Below are 23,197 nucleotides of genomic sequence, written 5' to 3' on the forward strand. Positions count from 1 at the left end.
CATTTAAATTCTGGTGCCTGACTGCCCAGAAACATTTCTTTTCCCAATTGCATTCCACTGGGAGGCCTCAAAATTGAGATTCTGGGAGTGGTGAGACTGGGCCAAAATACTGTAATTTTCTTTGATATTTGAAACTTAAGATTTATAACCTTTTATTGTGTGGTTAGGAATGTATTAAGGTTATCTGTATAATTATAACTATAACTTTTTGAGGACTGGTACTGAGGTTATATACTGCATACTAACTGATTGGTAGTGTTTTTGTGGTGCTAATGATCAGAGATACTTTCTTATTTCCCTACGGCCGCGGGAAATTGGAAATAATATCTGAAGCACTATAGGTTGCAACTAACCTCTAAAAATTTTGTTTTCCCTTATTTGATAACCATAACTTGTATGATACCGTAGATATTAGCGTACTATATCTTTGATTGTGTGTACGAATATATTCATCACCAGTATTTTGCGTTTGTATTAATATATATATAAATATTTGTACATAAATTTATTTATTTATCAAAAAGGCAAATTTTGTGTATAGGGTAATGAAATCATATTGGTGAAAAGAACTCAAGATATATTATTAAGTGGTGAACAAATTATTAAGGTGTCCAAATTATTGGTTTCTTAAATATTTGCAGTATTTTAAGGGCTGGAGGCACTGCAATATTTGATCAGGATCAGGACACCGCCCTACGTACTTAGAATAAATTATTACATAAACCACCACATTATGCAACCACATTATTTTAGTTTTTTAATTTTATTTCCCTTCACCTAAAAGATTTCAGTTTGTGTTTCAATTGAGTTATACAGTTTATAGGTCACATTAAAAAGGTAGAAAAAGTTTTTAAATAATTTAACTTAGATTTTTTTACATCACAGAAACCTGACATTTTAACTGGGGTGTGTAGACTTTTTATATCCACATTACATTCTGACTGAAAATGCTTTCAAGTGATTAGTGTGAGAATGCACACTACACAGGACTCCTCAACTCCACCCCCCTACTACAACCAGAAATATTCATATATGGTTTGAGTATGCATTGAAAGGGGGTATATAATATTTGAAGTGTTTTATAAATGTGTATTTTTGTAGAATCTTTGCATAATTTACAGAATTTTTAAAAAAGTTTTATTATTGCTTGTCATCATAAGTCTATAGCAGTCTAGTCTGTAGCAGTCATATAGTTAGGTGTTTGCATATTTTTAGGTGCGAGTTCTATTTTTTCCAACAGACATAATATTTGTTTGTTTTTTAAGTCAACAAAAAGGGTGACCAAGTCCAACAAACTTTACCTATAAAATAGATGTCACTTTCTGGGGGACCAAGGCATTAATTGCTGAAAAAACTTCCTCTTACCTTAAATTTGTCTGGGACGTCAGTCTGATTTAGTGGAAACAAACGAACAAACTTGAAGCTTTCGGCTACCACGTAGAATGGTTTATTCTGAGCTTTTGCACACACTGCCATCTGATTTGTACCAATCTGTGTTATAAATGTATGAAAATGATGTATAGTTTGGCAGAAATTTTAAACAGTGTTCAGCTATTAATCTAGAAGTACTTAAATATGCCTCTTTTCTACTCAGCAGTATATTACTAATATAACATGTTTTGTCAGTTACAGAATAATGCAGATGACAACATATCCATACATACACTATATTGCCAAAAGTATTGTGACACCCCTCCAAATCATTGGATTCAGGTGTTCCAATCACCTCCATGGCCAAAAGTGTATAAAATCAAGCACCTAGGCATGCAGACTGCTTCTACAAACATTTGTGAAAGAATGGGTCGCTCTCAGGAGTTCAGTGAATTCAAGCGTGGTACCGTGATAGGTTGTTATCTGTGCAATAAGCCCATCTGTGAAATTTCCTTGTTACTAAATATTCCACGGTCAACTGTATAATAAGAACTGTCAACTGTATTATAAGAAAGTGGAAGCAAATCGGGAACAGCAACTCAGCCACGAAGTGGTAGGCCACGTAAAATGACAGAGCGGAGTCAGCACACACAGTGCATAGAAGTCACCAACTGTCAATAGCTAAAGACCTCCATACTTCATGTGGCTTTCAGATTAGCAAAACAACAGTGCATAGAGAGCTTCATGGAATGGGTTTCCATGGCCAAGCAGCTGCATTCAAGCCTCACCTCACCAAGTGCAATGCAAAGCGTTGGGTACAGTGGTGTAAAGCATGCTGCCACTGAACTCTAGGGCAGTGGAGATGTGTTCTCTGGAGTGACCAATCACACTTCTCTGGCTGGCAATCCGATGGATGTGTCTGGGTTTGGCGGTTGCCAGGAGAATGGTACTTGCCTGACTACACTGTGCCCAGTATAAAGTTTGGTGGAGGGGGGGATTATGGTGTGTGGTTGTTTTTCAGGGGTTGGGCTTGGCCCCTTAGTTCCAGTGAAGGGAACTCTTAAGGCGTTAGCATACCAAGACATTCTGGACAATTTCTTGCTCTCAACTTTGTGGGAACAGTTTGGGGATGGCCTCTTCCTGTTCCAACGTGACTGCGCACCAGTACACAAAGCAAGGTCCATAAGGACATGGATGAGCCAGTTTGGGGTGGAGGGGTGGAGCCAGGCCTTCTCGTCCGACATCAGTGCCTGACCTCACAAATGTGCTTCTGGAAGAATGGTCAAACATTCCCATAGACACCCTCCTAAACCTTGTGGTCAGCCTTCCCAGAAGAGTTGAAGCTGGTATAGCTGAAAAGGGCGGGGCAACTCAATATTGAACCCTACGGATTAGATTACTGGGATGCCATTAAAGTTCATGTGCATGTACAGGCAGGCATCCCAATTATTTTGGCAATATAGTGTATATAACATTCTGTAAGTTCAAAACCCAAACTAAAGCTTCATCAATTATTGCAGTAGTGAGGTTAGGCTGCATAAACAGTAATAAAGAGGTTCTTTTTTATTTTTAGCAGTCATATTTGTTGCAGAAAGGGGTTGCTAGAGCGTCGGAGCACTGCTCAACACAAAGCACAGCGGTCTGGGTCTTAACATGCCCCTTGCCCCATGTTCGAATAAAAAAATGTTGCTCAGGAGAGTGTCTGACTATTTCCACCCTTGCTGCAGCCAATAGGAATGTTAAATATAAAAACACGCCCTTAATTAAAGCAGAAATCGTCACTGCATTGGTCAAATGTTCGTTTTATTCTAGGGGGGGAAGACACCAAAGATATACTCACCTGACCCCGCCGATCCTCCCCGCACAAAACCAGTCCTTTCGGCTCCTGCCCCCCCGTGTGGTCCAGCGGTCTTATAAAATAAATGGACTGTTCTTGACGTCAGCACACTCAGGTTGCGCTCTACAGATAGGACTGGTGCAATGCTGGACTGTGAGCGCAGTTTCCGTAGCATTAGCAGGTCAGGCGAGTATGAACTTAGTCCTCACCCATAGAAAAACTGAGCAGCCAATCCTTGCAGTGGGGGCACAGCACCACTGCATGGTAGAATTTTTTTTTTTTTTACTGGAGTTCTGCTTTAATATGGTTTATGCAGCTTGGCTGCATTATAGTAATATTTGCTTAAACCTTAAATGGGCTTTAAAAGTAATAATGAGGACTGAAGGTGTATTTCCCATACAAACAGATACAACATATTCCAGGTTTATTGAATTTAAAAAAATAATGCCCCCATGTCAAATATATACATTATGATAATTTTCACAAACTTTAATCACACATCCTCTTTTCTGTAGATACTGAGATTTACTTAAACTTTACTCAAAATACAAAAGCACATAGTAGGACAAAAAACACAATATCTAAAAAAATCCAAGGAACGGTGTGAAAAGTCACCAAAAAGGCGCACAGAGACATGACAATACCCAAGCATGGTTACGAAGGTAGGTCAGAATGACAAAACAGTGGTGACATCTTCAACCGCTACAGATGAAGATGAAGGGTCCGTCTAACACATTTCAATGTCTGGAAAACTCAGGCATCTGCTGGCCAGATAAAGAAAACAGATGGGATGAATGCAATCCAAGGTCTACCTCCCAACAACTTCAGGAGCCAGCTGTTAATTGCACCCTGCCCACAGGCTTTGCAATAGCTGCAGGGTCTATGTACAGTCCAAATAAGAGACGTGCCCATCTCCTGGGGCAAGACCTGCTGAATAGGTTGAAGAAAAGGTGTAATCAGTCCAAAAAAAAAAAACATGTTTTGTGAAACGGTTCCTCTATGTGGTTGGAAGAGGCAAGACTGTCCTCCATCTTATAAATTTCTTCAGTTTTGCGTAACCAAAACATTCACTGGGGTAGGTTTAGACTGCTTCTAGTGCAGGGGAATGCAGGCTTTAGCTGTGTTACAGAAAGTGAAATTTTGACTCTAGCAGCTTTAAAGCCGCACCAATTTGTACCTGGCTAAAACTAACAACCCCAGTTGGAAGAGACCATTATCAGGCCAAATACAAGCTCTGGACTTCCCCTGTAGTTGGATGAAGGCTGGTTTTAGCTGGGATTATCAGCACCAGCTCTGCCAAGTACATAGAGAGATGGCAATGTCACATGAGCAATTTTTTGGGGGTTACAGAATCGCTCACGTTAGCATTTTTGTTGCTAGGGAAAAATAGACTTCATAAAAAAAAATGTCCATGTCAACGGGGATTCTATGAATTTTAGTCGCTGACTTTTTGAAACAGGGTTCACCAGCTAGTTACACTGCAGATGACCGTGGCACACTAGCAAATGGCAACTGCATACATAAATATTGTAGCCAGCTACAGAATTTGTAGTTCAGTCACTGACTATTTGAAGCATGCTGCAGGGTCACCAGCTTCAGTAGATGCACTGCAGATGACTGCTACACTAGCAGTTTGTAGCTGCATACAAAAATATTGTAGCCAGCTGCAGATAAAAAAAACCTCTCTGGCTTAACTACAAATGGCCAGAGAGCATAAACCAGAAAGATTTATAGCTACTGCAAATTGTCTGATGTAGCTGCAGTGTTTTCTTGGAAAGCACTAAAAAGTAAACTGTATATCTCCATACCTTATTTTGCTGACAAATCACTTTTATAAAACATCCCCAAGCATTTCTGGTAGTGGATAGCTTTAGTAAGGGCAGATGATTCATGTAGCATGTACGTCCTAGAACCCATCTGCCCTTAGGCCAGGCTTACAGGCAGGAGATGTGCTTAGCTGAGAAAGCCCCTCCAGATAAAAAAAAAAAAAACAAAACACAACAACATGCCATAAAAACTCCTGGGACCTCATTTTGCCCTAGCCCGGAAACCAAGAAGCAACTGGGGGGGGGGGGGAAGAAAAAAAAAAGTAAATATAATATACCTTCCTACTTACTGTATTTTTGGCTCCATAAGACGCACTTTTTCCCCCCCCAAAAAAAGGGGGGAAATGTCTGTGTGTCTTATGGTGCGGCTGGCCCAGTAGTCCCACCGCCACCGTGTTAGAATACCGGGCCAGCCACTTGGTTCTACTGTGCAGAAGAACCCGCTCCTCCATCCTACCTGTTCCTCTGTCCAGCGGTGTCCTGCTTTCACCGGCTGTCTTCTCTCCCTGGCGCCGGCATCTTCAGTGTGGGCAGCCTGTGGCTTCACAGCCGGGTGTCCACTGCGCAAGCGCGAGAAGCGCTGCACTTTGTGAATGGCCCCGTAGTCTTTTGGGACTTGTCACGTGTCCCACAAGACTATGGAGAGGGAGGGGGGAGGACAACTCAGCGGAAGTAGGAGCAGGTACCTGTCAAATTTGGGTACCCGCCCACCCCCTGCTCCCCAAAGGTCCGCAGTCTCTGGTCATCCCCTGCACCGTGTCCGCAGTCTCTGGTCATCCCCTGCACCGTGTCCGCAGTCTCTGGTCATCCCCTGCACCGTGTCCGCAGTCTCTGGTCATCCCCTGCACCGTGTCCGCAGTCTCTGGTCATCCCCTGCACCGTGTCCGCAGTCTCTGGTCATCCCCTGTACCGTGTCCGCAGTCTCTGGTCATCCCCTGTACCGTGTCCGCAGTCTCTGGTCATCCCCTGTACCGTGTCCGCAGTCTCTGGTCATCCCCTGTACCGTGTCCGCAGTCTCTGGTCATCCCCTGTACCGTGTCCGCAGTCTCTGGTCATCTCCTGTACCGTGTCCGCAGTCCCTGGTCATCTCCTGTACCGTGTCCGCAGTCCCTGGTCATCTCCTGTACCGTGTCCGCAGTCCCTGGTCATCTCCTGTATCGTGTCCGCAGTCCCTGGTCATCTCCTGTATCGTGTCCGCAGTCCCTGGTCATCTCCTGTACCGTGTCCGCAGTCCCTGGTCATCTCCTGTATCGTGTCCGCAGTCCCTGGTCATCTCCTGTATCGTGTCCGCAGTCCCTGGTCATCTCCTGTACCGTGTCTGCAGTCTCTGGTCATCTCCTGTACTATATCTGGAGTCCATTGGTTCAGAATATTTTTTTCTCTTGTTTCCCTTCTCTAAAATCTAGGTGCGTCTTATAGTCAGGTGCGACTTATGGAGCGAAAAATACAGTATTTACTAATGCTGGCAGCATAAGGATTCAAAATAGTTCATGTTGATTCAAAGATCTTAGTTCTGCTTTAAAATTAACACTTCATAAATATGAAAGGTGTGACAAAGCTCAGGGAATTTTTTTTTACCTTGTTAATAATTCCTCCGCTCTCCACGACTCCTTCCGCTCCTACAATCACCAGGTCTACTTTTTCCATGATATAACTAGCGAAAACATAGTATGTAAGTGCTCAGTTCAAAAGTGTCAATTTATAAAAAATGTATACTGCATCTATGATCTGTCCCAAACTTACCCAATTGCAGCATCCAAAATCACTGTGACTGGGACATTAATATTCTGCAGAGCATCTGCCATCATTCTTCTGTAAGAGGAAAACTTTGATTACTAAAAATTAAACATATGTAGGATTTCGGTGGTAGACAATTGGATTGTAGAAATATGGATCCTTTTTACAGAGCAATGAAACATATACCTCTTCTGACAAAAGAGAAGGACCAAACTGACAAATTTCCACATTGATCACGCTGTCGGTGTACATTGGTGTGCCATTCAAAAATCAATGGCAGTACAATGCTCATAGATCCGTGTGTCAATGTGCACTGCAGAAATGCATAATTTACGTCACATTATCTCAACATATAAATCCGGCCAAAGTATTTTCTCATTTTTAAAAGTCTGTCATCAAGGTTGGTTACATAAGTTGTTAAATAAAACACTATCATTAGACATAAAACATAATTACCCTGAGAGGTCTGGCTGTGATTCTGTGACATAAACACTGAAGCGCTTGTTGGCAGCAGCAGCTTCTTCCAAAACCTTCAGGACCACCCTGGAGTATGCATGGGTCAGAATTTTCTACAAAAGGAGCAGAATTAAAATTATATATATTCTGTAAATTGTAGAAGTGTCACTTGCCAACAGTAACCAAATTTAAATCTTAAAATTGTGTGCACTCATTAAATGGCGACAGACTTTGGCACCCTATATTTTCCATAGGTGACACCCTGGTCCTCAGTTTATAGATAACTGTAAATAATGGGCCTAGAATTATTGCTCTCACTATGACATGCACAGAAATATTTAATAGGTGAATCACATTTGTATTTGCATGTAGGTGCCCCCAATGCATGTATTTACATTTCCACATGTGTGTACTGTATGTGGGGGGTGGGGCTCAAATTTTGGGGGATTTAAGTGCCTAAGTGTAACTTTAAAATTTTTTATTCCTTTTTGCATTTTTTCTTTTACTAAAAGGGATTTTTGTTTGGTGACAGGTTTTCTTTAATGAGATCATGGGTCTAGACATGCCATCCTACGAAGCTAATGAAACACAGATCGAACTCTGTTAGCTTCTTTCTTCTCGGCCATAGCGTCTTGGAAAAGTGACATTTTACATGTAGCTTCCAGGTTATTAGCAGGAAGGGGAGATTGGCAAACAATAGAACTGGGATGTCCTATTACTAAAGAGGAGTAGAACAGCTCTTTACTCAAAAACTATGTCAAGTAAAGTTCAAGCAAAACAATTCAAAATTGTTGGTGGTATTTGACACTTTCTAGACTTAAATCTATATATCCTTCCCACTCAGATACTTGCCACGGATGTCTCTCAGCTTTTGGCACCAACCTTCATATTTGGTGGGACCTATGAGACACTTCTGGGACTATCATTAATCTATACAACTCTCTGTCAAGAACAGATAGTGAACTCCCCAAAGTAATGCTCCTCACTTTGCCCCCACAATCACTATCAGCAGGAAAGGGATCCATATTATATTTTGAAATATATATTTTTATTTTCATTCCTCACCAGAAGATCTCTAGGTTTTGGAATTCTTCCTGGGTTTTTGGTTGATGCTGACTGAGCCATCACTGACAAATTTTGTAATGGTTGGTCCGAATTGTGTATAAAAAGCTAACAATTTAAAGATTTCTTCACCCACCTCTATGCTAAAGGCAATTACTGTCAATTCTAGGCCCCCATGTAGCCTGTTTTTTTTTCTCTCAATCTATTTCAAATTGCATGTTTTGGCTGCTACATTTCTGGATTGCCACAGAGATTTCTCCCCTCCTTTTTTCCCCATTTTTCTCCTCTTCCTACCGAATTACCCCTACTACTCTCCTCTTTACCCATTTGCTAACCCCTTGGAATCACAGTTTATCCCCCCCATCTCCTACTTTTACTTTTGCTTATATAGGAAATGGGAGGCTTTTTGTTTTTTTCAGTATGCTTGGTAACATCCTTTTTTCTTCCTTTTTCTCAGTCCGCGATTGGTGGCTTTTGCTTTGACATGGTAACTTGCACATGAGTTACTTTGTGGTCTATGCAGTTAAATATACTGTGTGTATACTTCTGATACTACATTGCCTGTGACATGACTAAGATATAAATGTGCTTCCTCAATAATCAATTAGTCAAACTGAAAGAAAAGATACATTTTGCTTTTGATACTCAGAATATACAATATTGTTTTGTAAATAGCTGCAGGGGATATTAAAACAAAAATTACATTTAAAAACAAAAAAAACAAAACAAAAAAAAAAAAAAAAACTTTAGTTGTAGAATCATGTAAGTCATGCCTACAAAAGATAGACAAGCTGAAAATACTATGTACTCCACACCTCTGTCATGGTACTTACAGCTCCATCTTTTATAAATGGACAGCAGAGTTTGGTGATTTTATCCCTGGACAGAGAGATTCTCTTTAGGAAGAGTTCCCCACGCTCACTCATCATTTGTTTGCATAAAGCATAAGTCTGAAGAGGAAAAATATTGTTATTATTATTATACAGGATTTATATAGCGCCAACAGTCTGCTCAGCACTCTACAATATAATGGGAGACAATACAGCAACAATACAGTTCAATACAAGAGGATAGGAGGTCCCTGCTCTTTGGAGCTTACTATCCAAGAGGGAAGGGCTAGTAGTATAAAAAGGTAATAACTGTGAGGAAGAACTGATGGGAGAAATAGAAGATTTGGTTATTAGCTGAAGGCACGATAGGCTTCCCGGTAGAGATAGGTTTTCAGAGATAGCCTAAAAGTGAGCAGAGTAGGCAATAGTTGGATAGACTGAGTTAGAGGGTTCCAGAGAATGGGGGAGGCTCTGGAGAAGTCCTGGAGACGAGCATGGGAGGAGGAGACAAAGGAGATAGAGAGCAGGAGGTTGTGGGAGGAGCGGAGAGTACGGTTTGGGTGATATTTGGAGACAAGATTGGTGATGTAATTTGGGGCCGAGTTATAAATGGCTTTATATGTTATTGTTAATGTTTTGAATTTTATTCGTTGGGCAATGGGAAGCCAGTGGAGTGATTGGCAGAGAGGGATGGCAGACATGGAAGGGTTGGTAAGGTGGATGAGTCTGGCAGCAGCATTCATGATAGACTTAAGAGGGGACAGCCTGAGATGAGGTAGGCCAATGAGGAGGGAGTTACAATAGTCAAGGCGAGATATAACAAGGGAGTGAATAAGTTGGTTAGTGGTTTCCGAGGTTAGGAACGGGCGTATCTTGGAGATGTTGCGGAGGTGAAGACTACATGATTTGTACAGTGATTGAATTTGGGGCTGAAAGGACAGCTGGGAGTCCAGGATTACACCTAGTACCCTGACATGAAGGGAGGGACTGATGGTTTTTTTATTGATCTTGACGGAGAAGTCAGGGGAGGGGGCATGGGCTGGAGGGAATATTATGAGCTCAGGTTTGGAAAGATTGAGTTTGAGGAAGTGGAGTGACATTCATGCCGATATGTCACTTAGTAGGTTAGTAATGCGAGAGGAGACTGAAGGGGTGAGGTGAGGAGTAGAAAGAGATTTGTGTGTCATCAGCATAGAGATTGTACTTGAAGCCATGGGAGTTTATCAAGTGACCAAGGGAGGAGGTGTAGATAGAGAAGAGAAAGGGTCCAAGGACAGAACCTTGAGGGACCCCTACAGAAAGAGGAAGTGGAGAGGAGGAAAGAGTTATAGGTAACACTGAAGGAGCGCTGCGATAGGTAGGAGGAGAACCAGGAGAGAGCAGAGTCTCAGAGGCCAAGAGAGTGGAGTTTTTTGAGGAGGATGGGATGGTCAATAGTATCAAAAGCCGCAGTGAGGTCAAGTAGTAAGAGTATAGAGTAGTGGGCATTGGTGTTAGCATTAGTAAATCATTAGTGAGTTGTAGTAGGGCAGTTTCAGTGTAGTGAGTGAAAACTGGACTGTAAAGGGTCAAGAAGGTTGTTGTCAGTGAGGTAGGAGCTCAGGCGATTGTAGACTAAGCGTTCTAGGAGTTTAAAGGTAAACGGGAGCAGGGAGATGGGTCTTAAGTTGTTCAGGTTGGTGGGGTCCAGCAAGGGTTTTTTTAAGTATGGGAGTGACCTGTGCATACTTTAGAGGGGTGGGGAAGATGCCAGTAGAGAAGGAGAGATTGAAGATGTGAGTAAGGGAGCATAGGTTAGAAGAAGAGGGTGACCGTAGTAGTTGTTGTAAGAGAACAGGATCCAGGGGACAGGTGGTGAGATGGGTTTCTGAGAAAACTTTAGTGACCTCTTCGGTAGCAGCAAGGTCAAAAGAGGAAAGTGTTTAGGGAGGTTTAGTATAAGGGATGCTAAGTGGGATAGATGCCTGTGCAGGGGAGATGCCCACCCAGTCAGTGAATTACTGGGTGGAGGTGGCGGTGGAGAAAGCAGAGAGTTAAAAGAGACGAGGACTGGATGATAAGGTATTAATAAGAGTGACAAAGTAGGCTTGTTTGGCAGCATGGAGGGAGGAATTGTATTTTAAGAAAGCAAATTTATCGGGTGAATGCTGGCTGTGATTTGGTTTTACGCCACAATCACTCCAGTGCACGGCTATATCTCTTAAGATTTCTGGTGTGGTCAGTCTGCCAAGGTTGTGACGGTCGGGGCCTGATGCTTCATGTTGTTAGAGGAGCAAGGGAGTCTAATGTGGAGAAAGCAAACTGTTGGAGGGAGAAGTGGCCAGGTCAGGGCAGGACAGGGGAGAGATTCTGTCATATAGGTGGTCGGTTGCAGAGTAGAAAAGGGTTAAAGTTGTGAAGGTTTCTGCGGGTGAATGCTACTTGGAGGGATAGGTGTTTGAAGAAGAGGACACTGTAAAAGGTGATGAGATTGCGATTAGAGAGAGAAAAGGGGGTGTTGGTGAGGTTGTAGGGAGTGCAAAGATTGGATAAAACAAGGTCTAGGGTTTTCCCATCAGAGGGAGTAGAGGACTGTGTCTGTTGTCTTAGGGCACATATATATAGTATAATAACTTAATTTTATTACAAAATGTATTACTCCACCACCTATTAATTTGTAGGTCACAAGGATTGCTAAACATAAACTTAAAAAAAAATGGAAGGAAAATCATTGTGTAATTTTAGCAAGTACCGTTTTAAGCTGACATAGTAATCACATGATCACAAACCACTGTGATTGGTACATAGTGTGGGCCCAAACAATCAATGACAGTTGGGACTGAGAGCCATTAGCTGCACTAAGTGTCAACTGGTGCCTCCCAAATGGGAAAACATTCAAATAAATGTATCCTAAGCATGACTGCTCTGTGCTGGAGGATATTTATATACAGATGGTAACCAAGAAGCTGTTAAAACAAAAACTCTATTAAGCATTATTTGCGCTTAAACAGGGAAGATACTTTCACAGCAAAGCCTTTTCCAAAAAAGATTTGCTTTTTTTGTGAAAAATAAAATTGCAGATTGTTTTGGGAGTTCCTTATGGATCTAGGAGTCACACACATATGGAGATATTTCAAGCATTAGACTACTCGAATTAGACCGCTCTCTCTCCTCAGTACAAGTTGTCTCCCTCTTTTCAATATAAGTTGCCTCCACTTTTGTACAGGGAATTGTGTTTGTACCGGAACTACTTTTCTCCACCATACAAGTCAATCGGAATGCAAAACCAGCTTGATTTAGCTTAGAAGAAGGTAAAATGCATGACCCAGAATGATCTCAGAAGCATCTCTGACTACTCCTACATGGAAGCTATATACAGGTTGCATTTGCTTATAGATGCAAGAAAATATATGAAAACTAAATTCAGAGCTTTGTTGCAATACACAGTTATTTACCATGTATACCAGAACTGTTAAAACTAGTTATACTACTCCCTTTTTACTTGGTACTTTTTCTTTTGGGGACTTTGGAATTAGATAAAATAAAGATGGGAGGAAGCATGCACCTAGCAGAACATGGAACTTTCACAGTGTGCCTCTATGCAGCACACCAGTTTTTCTAAGCTTTCTCCAAAGTAAAGCACAGTTAAGAAGAAAACCTTAACTCCAGCCAAATACACACAACAAATTTTACAAACTAGGCATCATGTAAAATGATATATGCATTTTTCACTCCATAAGATGCACCTAGATTTTAGAGGAGGAAAACAAGAAAAAAAAAATATTCTGAACCAATGGACAGCATAGTACAGGAGATGACCAGAGACTGCAGGCATAGTGCAGGAGATGACCAGAGACTGCATAGTACAGGAGATGACCAGAGACTGCATAGTACAGGAGATGACCAGAGACTTTGGATGTACTACAGATGACCAGAGACTGCAGACATAGTACAGGAGATGACCAGAGACTGCATAGTACAGGAGATGACCAGAGACTGCATAGTACAGGAGATGACCAGAGACTGCATAGTACAGGAGATGACCAGAGACTGCATAGTACAGGAGATGACCAGAGACTGCATAGTACAGGAGATGACCAGAGACTGCATAGTACAGGAGATGACCAGAGACTGCATAGTACAGGAGATGACCAGAGACTGCATAGTACAGGAGATGACCAGAGACTGCATAGTACAGGAGATGACCAGAGACTGCATAGTACAGGAGATGACCAGAGACTGCATAGTACAGGAGATGACCAGAGACTGCATAGTACAGGAGATGACCAGAGACTGCATAGTACAGGAGATGACCAGAGACTTTGGATGTACTACAGATGACCAGAGACTGCAGACACAGTACAGGAGATGACCAGAGACTGCGGACACAGTACAGGAGATGACCAGAGACTGCGGACACAGTACAGGAGATGACCAGAGACTGCGGACACAGTACAGGAGATGACCAGAGACTGCGGACACAGTACAGGAGATGACCAGAGACTGCGGACACAGTACAGGAGATGACCAGAGACTGCAGACACAGTACAGGAGATGACCAGAGACTGCGGACACAGTACAGGAGATGACCAGAGACTGCGGACACAGTACAGGAGATGACCAGAGACTGCGGACACAGTACAGGAGATGACCAGAGACTGCGGACACAGTACAGGAGATGACCAGAGACTGCGGACACAGTACAGGAGATGACCAGAGACTGCGGACACAGTACAGGAGATGACCAGAGACTGCGGACACAGTACAGGAGATGACCAGAGACTGCAGACATAGTACAGGAGATGACCAGAGACTGCAGACATAGTACAGGAGATGACCAGAGACTGCAGACATAGTACAGGAGATGACCAGAGACTGCGGACACAGTACAGGAGATGACCAGAGACTGCGGACACAGTACAGGAGATGACCAGAGACTGCAGACATAGTACAGGAGATGACCAGAGACTGCAGACATAGTACAGGAGATGACCAGAGACTGCAGACATAGTACAGGAGATGACCCGAGACTGCAGACCTTTGGGGAGCTGGGGGTGGGTGGGTGGGTGGGTGGGTGGGTACCTGAATTTGACAGGTACCCGCTCCCACTTCCACGGAGTTGTCCTCCCTGTAGTCTTGTGGGACACATGACAGGTCCCAGAAGACTACAGGGCCATTCACAAAGCGTAGAGCTTCTCGCGCATGCACAGTTTGCACTTGGCTGTGAAGCCGCAAGCTGCCACAGCCGGGTGCCCAAACTGAAGATGTCGGCGCCAGGAAGAGAAAATGGCCAGTGAAAGCAGGACTCAGCTGAACCGAGGAACAGGTAGGACCGAGGAGTGAGTTCTTCTGCACAGTAGAGCCAACGGGGGGGGGGGGGGGATACCGGGCCGGCCGCTCCATATGATGCATAGACATTTTCCCCCATTTTTATGGAGCGAAAAATACGGTAATTATTGTGGAAGTTCCTTTCATAACCAATCAGTCAAAGTTCGGTGCACAGTACTTGTGAGCACTTACTGAATGTTCCAGCTCAGAAGTGAGAGTGATAAATCTCAAGAAGAGTTCTCCTCCAGAAGAAACAGCCACAGAGGAGTCTGCTTTAGAGAGGGTTTCAATTGCATTTTTCAGACTCCCAATTAGACCTTGAATAGTTTCACCTGAAAATGAATTATCATCCAATGTTAAATAGGGCAAACTATTTATGGTCATACAGAAACATGTATTTTGGTACATTATTACTGGTAACAGTTGCTCTGCAATACCTGGTTGTCTACCCCACGTGTGATAGCTCACAAAGTCCCGTATGCTACATTTCAGATTTATACTCCCGTCTAGACCCTTGGTGCCCATTATGCGGCCCGCCTAGTGTTGTGCGCCAGGTAAACTATAGCCTCTGTTCCTCATGCCAGCTGCATAGTAGAGCAAGATGAAGCACAAAAGTGCCGCATTCCAGAGCCAGACACGTGGCAGCTCTGTTGAAATGTAAATAAAAGCATCAGCTTTGTTTGGGCTACTAACACACCTACATTGGCACATGTACCATTTCTGGCAATGCAGTGAGCTACAATGTACGTTTATCTGTTTTTGTACATAAAGATTTATAACTGCCGTCTATCTGAAATTAAAGTCCAAATTCTGTTGTTTGTCTCTTTGGACATGTCGAGAGTCGAATTTGAGGCCCTCTGTAGATATCAGGTTGACCGCCACTGCTTTGAACTATCCACAACCTTGGAGGCAGAATATAATGTGTGTGAATGTTTGGTGCCTGCAGTTGTGGAATGTGACATACAGGGACATGTGACATACAGGGATATGGACATGTGAATGCACATCATGTAAAGCACATAGTAACACAGTAAATATTAATTATTTGTATACCATAACTGAAATAATTTTTAAAGTAAAACAATTTACAATTTGGTACCTTTTTACAAAGTTTTATTTTGTGGTCAAGTGACTGCACAGTATTCTGTATGGTGCTTCTTCCTGTTAGCATGAGAACAGTCAGTTTCTAAAGTGGGTTGGCACTTTATAGTGGCATACACAGTACGTTCCAGAAGGGTGACATGCATTCCAGAAGGGTGTTCCTCCTCTCTCCAACACTGCTGCTGTATGCTACAAGCAGCTCTTGTTTTGACAAGGGAGCGTCAGTCAATGAAGCCAATAGGACTTGGAGAGGGGACATGGCAGCTAATATGATCACAGGAGATACAGGCAAGTCAGCCTGTATTTTAAAAGAGAAAGCAGACATACACAAACTGACCACACCAGCAAGGATCTGCTTCCTTGCCTGGCATGAAAAAGGGAGAAAAGGATCTGGCAGGATCACTAGGTGTTTGGGAGAAATTGCAGCATTCAAAAAGGAAGAGGCTGGATTTACAATACCCAATATTATTATATCTGGAATAGGCAAATTAAAATCTAAGAACTAATACCTGTCTGTGTATGCTATATTGCAGAGACTTTGGGGTTGATTTAGGAAAGGCTACACACTTTGTAAGGGAAGTTGTACTTTGCAAAATAATTTTCCCCAGAGATTAGTGAATGAGGTAAAGCTCTGCTGACTCATCCAATCATGTGCAAGTAAAAATGTTGTTTTTTTTTTCCTTGCATGTGATTGGGTATTCTTTGCAAAGTGAAATTTCACCACATTTGCTAAGCTTTGGGGAGAGTTCCCTTGCAATGCGCAGACAGTTCCCTTGCAAAGAGGCTTTGTGTTTGGCTCCATGTACACGGTGTGTTTGGAGAACTCTTCTGAATGCTGGAAATTGACAGAAGGAAAACGCAGGTTACAAAACGTCAGTTTTGCCACGTTTGCATACTGAGTTTATGAGCATTTGCAGTCAGAAGCGTTTTTTAAAGATAAGCACAGGAATGCACTGGAAAATGGTAAATTATTAACTATTTCAGACTGTTTGAGACAAAAAGAGAGAGAGCAGAAGCAGAGAGAGCAGTATGTGTTGAGATTAGGTGTCTTTTTTTTTCCTGGTGTTTGGATGTGTTCCAGCTCATTTCTGTGCAGAAATTATTGCAGCAGTGTAACATATTTTCTTTCATGTGAAACCCCAAATTATGGTTTACCAGGTCCATTTGAGTACCGGGAAAATGCTTTGCATGCATTTTTCATGATAAAAAAAGACTTTGGACAGCATCTGGAAATGGAAGAGTTAAAAAAAAAAAAATCCAAACGCAAATAAACGCGGTTAGCCGCGTTTACAAGCATTTGGCATTTGAAACGCTGATAAAATCTACTCCTGAGCGCAGGTTTGGTGCGTTCAAAAAAAAAAACAACTGTAAACTCAACTGCCTGTAAACGAATGTAAAGGACATGGACACATAGGAAAACATTAGGGAGAGTTCAGGGGCTGCTGAAAAAAAACGCAGAACAGCTCCTAAATGTGAATCTATCAGCTGCAGTGTACATGGAGCCTTTTAGGTAAATCAACCCCTTTATCTTATCTATTCCTTTGACTGAAAATGTAGAACATACTGTAGGTGCATACCATTGTCACCATTGATTTTGTTACTTTATGCCCAGTTCAATACTAATAAAAATGCTTTTGTATTAAAATTTATATAAACACTTCTATATTAAAGAGAGCAATAGTAATTTGCTGCAGGACACAGTCATACCTTTATCTTTCTTCAGAAACTCCAGCAAGGTTCTGATCGCAGCCACAGCAGTTGCAACATTGGGGTCTTCACGTAGCTGACATTTAAAATACTCAATTACTTCTGTGAGGAATAACAAAAAAAATCTAAGAATCAATAAATATGTACAGAAATATATTTACATGTTTTGTTTTCTTTTTAAGATCAGTTCCACTTTAAAGGCTGTGCTCATTATCTCTATTTTTCATTTAGATTTACTTTAACACATTTGCTCTTAATCCACAGACAGGAAAAATCCACTTGCAGAAATTCAGGAAAATACGCAATTCACCAAAGATGAGTAATCTCAATTACAAAATGAATTCACTCATCTCTGTGAAACCCACCAAACCCAACTCCTTTTTTCATTTAGGCCCCCCAGCTCCCCCTCTGATGCACTGGCCCCTAGATCCCTACTGGATCCTGTAGTAATATAGTGGGCAGCAGGAGCAATCATAGCATGCAGTGGGAAGCAGATATCTTTAACACCCAAAAGTGTTGGACGCAGAAAATTCTTTGACTACTGTAACTCTGTGACGGACTATTGGGGAATATCGGTATAAAAGGAAGAAACAGTAAGTATTATTTTCTTAACAGGGAGCATTTGCTGTTCTTAGTAATAACAATAAATTTAAACATTGCAGTCCCATTCCTGCAGTGGAGTGCCAATTTACTCACCATGCTTAGATACAGGCATAGGCTCCTCTAACTCCACAGGTTCCTGGACATGCCCAGGAAAGATAAGTTCACCAGCTTCCATCCCTCAGCAGCTCAGAGAAGCAACACATGGTAAGGCCAAAGTAGCTGGGTAACTGATCTGCAGCCAGGTGAGCAGACCTGTCAGAACCGGCACATGGGCAGCCAGCTCAGGACTGAATAGCATGTAGCATCTCCAGAAAACCCAGTTACTGTGTGTAGCACTATCCAAATTGCTACCAGAGTACTGCATTTCCAGTGGGGTGCCCCCCCCCCCTTTGTGTCTTTAGACCTGAAATCCCTCCACCTGTTCACCTGTTACCAGAGGTATCCCCAACTTTACTGTGAAGGATGCTATATAGGAGGATAATCAAAAGTAGGTGTTTTGTATTGCTTTACTGAAGTACTGATTCTCAGCTAGCCTCTCTGGTAGGAATTTAATAAACCTTAAAGACACTTTTCTGGTGATGTGGACCTTTAACATGGCCCGTGCCAGATTAAAAAAAAATCTCTGCTGCCCATATTGTAAGCTTTCCAGACACATGTAGCAGAGTCAAGTATATCTTTGTATACAGTGAGGAACAGAAATATTTGAACACCCTGCGATTTTGCAAGTTCTCCCACTTAGAAATCATGGAGGGGTCTGAAATTCACATTGTAGGTGCATTCCCACTCAGAGATAGAATTTAAAGAAAAAAATTCAGGAAATCACATTCTATGATTTTTAAAGAATTTATTTGTCTTGCACTGCTGAACATAAGTATTTGAACACCTAAGAAACAGCAAGAATTCTGGCTCTCAAAGACCTGTTACTGTGCCTTTAAAAAGTCCACCTCTACTCCACTCATTAATCTAACTTAGTAGCACCTGTCTGAGCTCTTTAAAGACACCTGTCCACCCCACAGTCAGTCAGATGCCAACTACTACCATGGGCAAGACCAAACAGCTGTCAAAAGACACCAGAGACAAAATTGTGGACCTCCACAAGGCTGGAAAGGGCTATGGGGCAATTGCCAAGCAGCTTGGTGAAAATAGATCAACTGTTGGAGCAATTGTTAGAAAATGGAAGAGGCTAAAGAAGACTGTCAGTCTCCCTCGGACTGGGGCTCCATGCAAGATCTCACCTCGTGGGGTATCACTGATAAGAAAGGTGAGGAATCAGCCCAGAACTACAAGGGAGGAGCTGGTCAATGACATGAAGAGAGCTGGGACCACAGTTTCAAAGGTCACTATCGGTAGAACACTACGCCGTCATGGTTTCAAATCATGCATTGCACGGAAGGTTCCCCTGCTCAAGTCATCACATGTCCAGGCCCGTCTGAAGTTTGCCAATGACCATCTGGATGATCCTGAGGAGGCATGGGAGAAAGTCATGTGGTCAGATGAGACCAAAGTAGAACTTTTTGGTCTAAAACTTCACTCGTCATGTTTGGAGGAAAAAGAAGAATGAGTTGCATCCCAAGAACTTCATCCCTACTGTGAAGCATGCTTTGGGGGTGCTTTTCTGCGAAGGGGACAGGACGACTGCACTGTATTAAGGAGGGGATGAATGGGGCCATTTATTGTGAGATTTTGAGCAACAACCGCCTTCCCTCAGTCAGAGCATTGAAGATGGGTCATGGCTGGGTCTTCCAACATGACAACGACCCGAAGCACACAGCCAGGATAACCAAGTAGTGGCTCCGTAAGAAGCATATCAAGGTTCGGGAGTGGCCTAGCCAGTCTCCAGACCTAAATCCAATAGAACATCTTTGGAGGGAGCTGAAACTCCGTGTTGCTCAGCGACAGCCCTGAAACCTGACAGATCTAGAGGAGATCTGTGTGGAGGAGTGGGCCAAAATCCCTGTTGCAGTGTGTGCAAACCTGGTCAAGAATTACAGGAAACGTTTGACCTCTGTAATTGCAAACAAAGGCTTCTGTACCAAATATTAACACTGATTTTCTCAGGTGTTCAAATACTTACAGTGGGGCAAAAAAGTATTTAGTCAGCCACCAATTGTGCAAGTTCTCCCACTTACAAAGATGAGAGAGGCCTGTAATTGGCATCATAGGTAGACCTCAACTATGAGAGACAAAATGAGAAAAAAAATCCAGACAATCACATTGGCTGATTTGGAAAGAATTTATTTGCAAATTATGGTGGAAAATAAGTATTTGGTCAATATCAAAAGTTCATCTCAATACTTTGTTATATATCCTTTGCTGGTATGTTGGCCCATTCCTCCATGCAGATCTCCTCTAGAGCAGTGACAGCAATAAAAATCTGACAGCTGTTCTAATCTTTTTCCACTTTCCACTCTGTCCAAAATGAAATGAAAAAAATGCAGACTTCTTCAATTTAAAAAGCAGACCTGAACGGAAGCAGACAAAAAACTGATGTAAATGGACAACGTACGTTTTTCATCCATCAACAGATGGATTAAAAATGGACAGATTAAAGGAACCTACGGCTGGAGGGTGGCTGTTAGGCACTTCATTCTCAGGGCAGCTGAGCTCCCTCCTTACCAATGCACCTGTCGCCCAGACAGAACAGCATTCCATCGGTTGATGGATGAAAAACATACTTTGTCCATTTACATCAGTTTTTTGTCTGCTTCCATTCAGGTCTGTTTTTTAAATGGAAGAAGTCTGTATTTTTGTTCCGGTAAAAAAACAGAATGGAAGAAGAATGGATGTAAATGGGCAAATTGTCCGTTTTTGCAATGGTAGTGGATGAAAAAACTGATGTACAACTGATCAGTTTTTTCAAAGAAAAAAAATGGAATCGCGGTACTTAAAAATCTCCATGGGTGATGCTTTAAAAATTTCTACAGGTTAGCAGTGTAAAGTTACAGAGGATGTCTAGTGCGAGCATTATTGCTCTTGCTCCGACATTCATGGCGATACCTCACGTGTGCGGTTTGAACAGCATTTCCATATGGGGGCATGGCCTAAGTATGCATTCACCACAGAGGGACGAGGGCACTTTAAAAACTTTTTTTTTTTTTTGCACTGTCCCTTTAAAAAATGTTTTAATCACTTTTATTCTTATCACAAGAATTGCATGCATCCCTTGTGATAGAAATAATTAGTGACAGGTAAAGCATTGGATCAAAAAAACAAAACAAAAAAAAAAAACAAAAAAACACTTGCAAGTACTTGCAATGTCCTTGGTTTTAGCAGAGCTAAGAGCGAGAGCTGTCATCCGGTTTAAGAGGTGGGTGCTGGGAAGTCACCACATTCATGACCAAGTGAAAAATAGTTTCTTAGAAGTATTTATATTTCTGAATACCTACCATTTACAGGTCTCAGAGATCTATTTCCCATAGGAGGGGTGTGGAGGCCTAATCCACTCTGATACCTCCTAGCATAGGGGTGTTTGAATGCTACCCAATAACTGATGAAGGTGAATATGACTTTATTCTGGCTATACTGTCATCATTTCAGAAGTTATGAAACATGCTGAAGTTTTAGAGTCTCAGCTGATAAGCAGTCTATCATAGTTTGAAACAAAAATAGAATTGTGTGCTGCCAATGTGCTAAATAGAATACAAAATCAATAAAGTATACCACATATAATGAGCTGCTGCAGACACGTTATGTGTGTTCTCATAAAGTAATATACAAGTGAATAAAAATGTTGCGCTGCTCAAAAACAAACAATATTGTGAAAATAAACAGTAAATAAATTTAAAGACAAAACTCCAAACGTGACTATAGTCTACACAGATAATGATAGAAAAAGTTCTTAAAAAAATCCCAGCAAGAGTAGAGCATCTTCCTACTGGTGACTGAACCCAGAATCCCAGTGCTGCAAATCCTCAATACATGTGAGTCACCACAGTGAACATAGAGATCCAGGTGGACCCTCACCTTCTCACATGGACCTGTATGTGAACACAGGTCAGATAGGTATCTCCCCTATTAGTGGGGGTAAAACATAACTTGCTCCTCTGTGGGCAATCTTCCCCTCATAAACTATCGCTGAATCTTCCAATTGCACCTGAGATCAGTATAGCCAGCTCTAGGGGTAAAGCTCGACAACCACAAAGATGACCATAGTGCTGCATGCTTCCTAAAATGGCATGTAGTTTATTTATACATATACACTCACATGATAACCAAGTATAATCACAATAAAAACAAAGACAAATGCAGTCAGTGAAGAGCGGCATCCTGCCTGACTGAAAGGCGTTGCAGTGCTGACATCACCTGACTCCTTCTCATGTATATCGTCATGCACCACGTGACTTCATCAGGGGTTACATTTATCATAGTTACATACTTAGTCTGGCTGAAAAAAGACAAAAGCCCATCCAGTTAAAAAAAAAAAAAAAAAGTTATAATCCTACGCCCACAGTTGATCCAGAGGAAGGCAAACCCCCCAGGTTTTGATCAGGAGATCAAATATATATTTCCTATATATATCATTTTTTTTCTAGTAATGGCGGCGATCAGCGACTTATGGAGGGACTGTGGCGGCCATTCACCCCTGTACAAATCATTAGTAAGACCTCATCTGGAATATGCAGTTCAGTTTTGGGCACCAAGTCACAGAAAGAACATTGGGGAACTGGAGAAAGTACAGAGAAGGCAACCACACTGATAAGAGGCATGGAGGAGCTCAGCTATGAGGAAAGATTAGAGGAACTGATTTTATTCTCTCTTGAGAAGAGGAGATTAAGGGGGGATATGATCAACATGTATAAATACATCAGTGGTTCATATAGTGAAGATCATGATGGGCAGCACAGTGGCTTAATGGTTAGCATGTCTGCCTTGCAGTAAATGGGTCATGGGTTCGATTCCCAACAATGGCACCTCCTGCATGGAGTTTGCATGTTCTCCCTGTGCTTGCGTGGGTTTCCTTTGGGTACTTTACCTATAAATATTAGTATCCAGTTATATTCTGTGCATCTAAGAAAGAATCCAGGACTTTTTTAAAGCAATCCACTGAGCTGTCCAGAACCAATTCTTGAGGGAGTCTATTCCACATTTTCACAGCTCTTACTGTGAAGAAACCTTTCCATATATGGAGATTAAATTTCTGTTCCTCCAGACGTAAAGAGTGCCCCCTTGTCCTCTGTGATGACCTCAGGGTGAATAACTCTACACCGAGTTTTATGTATTTCAGGTACTTCTATAGCGCCATCAATTTACGCAGCACTTTACATACATATATTGTACATTCACATCAGTCCCTAACCCTCAAGGGGCATACAATCTAAGGTCCCTAACTCACATTCATACATACACATACTGGGGACAAT

The 23,197-nt window shown here is 42.1% G+C and overlaps 1 protein-coding gene across 1 annotated transcript in view; it reads right to left on the reverse strand.

Annotated features, from left to right (window-relative positions):
- The window catches only part of EIF2B1 (eukaryotic translation initiation factor 2B subunit alpha), a 31,257-nt gene that overhangs the window by 7,443 nt on the left and 617 nt on the right, over positions 1–23,197 (reverse strand). Inside the window, exons 2-8 of the mRNA XM_089662026.1 lie at positions 17,235–17,336; positions 14,619–14,758; positions 9,123–9,239; positions 7,228–7,340; positions 6,778–6,846; positions 6,613–6,688; positions 1,366–1,491 (exon numbers count right to left, since the gene is read on the reverse strand). Of these exons, the coding sequence (XP_089518152.1) occupies positions 1,366–1,491; positions 6,613–6,688; positions 6,778–6,846; positions 7,228–7,340; positions 9,123–9,239; positions 14,619–14,758; positions 17,235–17,336 (743 nt within the window). The remainder of the gene's footprint in view (positions 1–1,365; positions 1,492–6,612; positions 6,689–6,777; positions 6,847–7,227; positions 7,341–9,122; positions 9,240–14,618; positions 14,759–17,234; positions 17,337–23,197) is intronic.

The sequence above is a fragment of the Staurois parvus genome, unplaced genomic scaffold, assembly GCF_062004578.1.
Source record: "Staurois parvus isolate SC_StPar_1 unplaced genomic scaffold, SC_StPar_1.0 ptg001418l, whole genome shotgun sequence".
Taxonomy (NCBI): domain Eukaryota; kingdom Metazoa; phylum Chordata; class Amphibia; order Anura; family Ranidae; genus Staurois; species Staurois parvus.